Genomic DNA, 3,758 nt, shown 5'->3' on the forward strand with positions numbered 1-3,758 from the left:
ATAATTTCGTGGCGCGCGAAAAATTGAAGAAATACTGATAATAGTTTTTTTCCTGCGCGAAAAAATTAACGAAAGCCTAATGACAATTTTATAGTGCGCGAAAATTGAAAATCATTGCGATCACTATTTACCACTATCACTATTTATCGAAATTTAAATTAGATTTTTTTATATTTTTGAATAAATTCTCCCAGATTCGAACCCGCAACCTCCTCCATGATTCACCTGGGCCGCGCCGCTATCCTCTCGACCATTTCTTCCAGTGGGAACCAGACAACCCAATTCAATGACGCCCATACAAATGGCATGCAGATCTCTTCGAGAGTTCTCTCTGAAAATTAGCAACAACGGAGTTTCACAACAACAACCCGTTTTACGTGAAGTGGCGTCGTAATACTCTGTGGAAAACTAGGCGATATTCGCGGTGATATTCGCGGTGATATGCAGTAGTCGTGAAATATATTTCATATCACTAGGGTGAAACCTCAATGGTAATTGTTCAAATGTGAGCGTAGTCCATCACCAGATGGAGTGATCGGTGAACGACAATTTTTTATCCTTCAAATAGAAAACTCGCTTCGTTCCGCTCATTAAGTTCGACTACTCACAAAAATCTGAATTGCGACGAATATTCGACGCCATATTAAACTTAATTTTTCCAAAAAAAGCGGTAAAATTAAAATTTTATCGGTAAAACTTTCACAAAATTTTTACACAGTTGATCATTCAAGAAATCAGCGCAAGAAATTTCTTCCCACCAACTTTTCCAAAAACATCAAATCTGCGAGTCGGGTAAAATTGCTACAATTTCACTCTCCCGTTTAAACTTACAATTCCTTCTCTAAAATTTCCTTCATCACGATCTTGTCGTTGAGTAAACTTTGCGATTCATCCAACGCGACATTTGCCGTTTTTATCTGAGAAATTTTCGACGGCCTTATTCGGACCTATTCCGTATCTTACTGCCACAACCATAAGATATTTATAATAAGAATTATAAATTCTATCACAATCATCGAAATGAAAAAATGATGTCACCTTCGAGTTTCACCCTAGTGATATGAAAAGAAGCACTAGTGAAAAACATATTTCACTTTGCGAAAAACGCGTAAAACACGTGGCATGCTGCAATTTTTCCGCGTTCACCGAGGTGATTCGCGAAATATAATCAATCCACTTCATATCGCCTTTTTTGCATGAAGTTTTACGCCACTTCACGTGAATTCGCGAAAGTTTATATTCGCGGTGATATGCAGTAGTCGAGTGAAATATGTTTTTCACCAGTGTTTTTCATATCACTAGGATGGTGAAACTCCATTATTTCTGTCAATTTCAGTTGATAATTTTTACAAATTCATTTTATATTATAAAAATAATCGGAAAAAAATTCATCCGAGTTTATCAGAAAAAAATTGGGATGAATCTTTTGCCGATAAATTTGATCAGCCAAACTCAGGTGCCTTTTCGAAGCACTCAGTGATCTCTTTCTAATGATAGTGGAATTATCTGCATTTTTTCGTCTACGCTGTCGAGAAAATACTATGCAAATGTGTAATGAGATATCGTAAAAAATGGTATGAACATGTGATGTGATAAAAGTATCAAATTGGCACGCACTGTATTGGAGTTTCACCACCCTAGTGATATGAAAAACACTAGTGAAAAACGTATTTCACGACTACTACAGGTCGCGAATATCGCCTAGTTTTTCACCGAATTTTACTCCACTTCACGTAAAACGGGTTGTTGTGAAACTCCATTAACGAGAAAGCACGTGAGCTGCGCCTTTTTCCAATCACCCTGCATGATCACTAATTTTCAGTAATTTCCCAAGAAAAAATAATTTCCGACGGAAAAATATTTTCCTTGCTCATCTCCATTGTTGCAATAAATGTTCGCTTCCCTCAGCTAACCCTGGGATCAGTTTCCCCACTAACTATAGGAGTTTATGTAAAAAGTAGAGTAGAAATGTACAGGAATTTCCCAAAATTTTCTCAAATTTCATATTGTCACCAACACATGTAGTTGACCATGTGCTCACCTCGAGCTCTAGTTTTTGTTTTTCCTCTCTCGAGAAGCTCAACATCTCCGACATGTCTTCAACCCGTCGTCGTTGTTGATCCAATTGACGTCGCAAAATTCTTTCCTCACCAACGGGGACTAAAAAAAATATATTGCAAATGCGGCCTTGAGCGGATCTCTTTCGCGTCTCATCAACAGTAAGATTTATGTTCGAAAATTTTCCGGAAAATTTTCAAAAATTGCAATTTTCTCAATAAAATATTTTTCTTTCTTTTCCCACTTTACCAATTTTTCCTCCCAATTTACCGAGTGAATTTTCTTCTACTGCTGCTGTCGGAAAATGTCTACATGTATGAAGCCTCCCTTGCCGAGATGATGGTCGGTATGATATCTATGCAATGACAGCGTCACGCGCCACGAAATTAATGCCAATTCTCACATCTTCCACCACTAGCTGATCAGGTCGTAGTCTGAAAGTAGTGCGTTTAGTTGTCCTGTCCGGTCTGTGGTTCAATCCTGGCATGTTGCAATATATAAAAACAACTGCAGTGTTGGAGTATGAATATATGTAATCGCTTTCCTCATCAGCTGAGCTCAGGAGTTTCCTATACAGTGTTGGAGTATGAATATGTGTAATCGTTTTCCTCAGTAGCTGAGCTCAGGAGTTTCCAAACTTGGGGTAGAAGTGTGCATAAACCAACGAGAATTTCTCGATTTTTCCTCAGAATTTGCATACTATCACCAACACATGCAGTCGGTCATGTGTATATTTCCCCCTTACTGGTCTGCCCAATGAAAATGTACTGCTGCCAGACTTCAACTCCAGAAGGAAATTATAAGTTCTCCTGCTTTGGTGGTTACAACGACATACTCCCCTTCACGAGGTCGTGAGATCAATTCTGTTTAGTAACGTCAATCATTTTTGAATGATTAAAACAATAATTGATGGTTATCAGTGGAGTTTCACAACAACCCGTTTTACGCGAAGTGGCGTCGTAAAAGTCCGTGAAAAACTAGGCGATATTCGCATTGATATGCAGTAGTCGTGAAATATGTTTTTCATATCACTAGGGTGGTCGTGAAACTCCAATATATACCTAGAAAACATTTTCATGTGGGAAAAATGTGGATTCTGAGATTCGAACCGGCGACCTACGCCAGTTTAAACCCACTAGTTCTCCAACTGCGCTAAACCGCCATGGGCAACTCAACGTTGTCATCAATCATCACTAACCATCATGCATCACAGCATGGTAGTCATCAACACGAGTAGGGGAGGGTGAGGTACTCGATCGAGACTGTCGAGACTGGATTATATTCTACATAATAGATTAAAGCTGCATCAATAATAACTTATATATTTATATCATTTCATTGGTGTTTCACCCTAGTGATGTGAAAAACACATTTCACTTCGCGAAGAACGCATGTGAGCAGTGAATTTCGCGTAACACGGGTGAAACTTTAATAAACTGATATCAGGCATTGATGATATTTTATATCCTTATAAATCTATATAACGAAATCACTATCTTATTAAGAATATAATATCTATTAACATGATACGGAATAGGTCCGAATTGTGACCATCATCATCATCATAGTGATGGTGGTGGATTCTATTCCCTACTTACAGCTACACTACAGTGAATATCTATTTCTGTTAATCACTAATAGGATAAATTGTAAACACTATGAATAAATACTATGGAGCTTCACCACCCTAGTGATATGAA

General features: G+C 38.0%; 1 protein-coding gene across 1 annotated transcript in view; it reads right to left on the reverse strand.

The window, feature by feature from the left end:
- Positions 1-2,095, reverse strand: part of Pmar_PMAR011073 (hypothetical protein) — a gene marked incomplete at both ends in the record, with an annotated part of 4,072 nt that extends 1,977 nt beyond the window's left edge. The window contains 3 exons of the mRNA XM_002779569.1: positions 226-331; positions 832-917; positions 2,042-2,095. Coding sequence (XP_002779615.1) covers positions 226-331; positions 832-917; positions 2,042-2,095 — 246 coding nt within the window. The remainder of the gene's footprint in view (positions 1-225; positions 332-831; positions 918-2,041) is intronic.
- Positions 2,096-3,758: the final 1,663 nt, after the last annotated feature.

The sequence above is a fragment of the Perkinsus marinus genome, assembly GCF_000006405.1.
Source record: "Perkinsus marinus ATCC 50983 genomic scaffold scf_1104296946658, whole genome shotgun sequence".
NCBI classification, from domain to species: Eukaryota; Perkinsozoa; order Perkinsida; family Perkinsidae; genus Perkinsus; species Perkinsus marinus.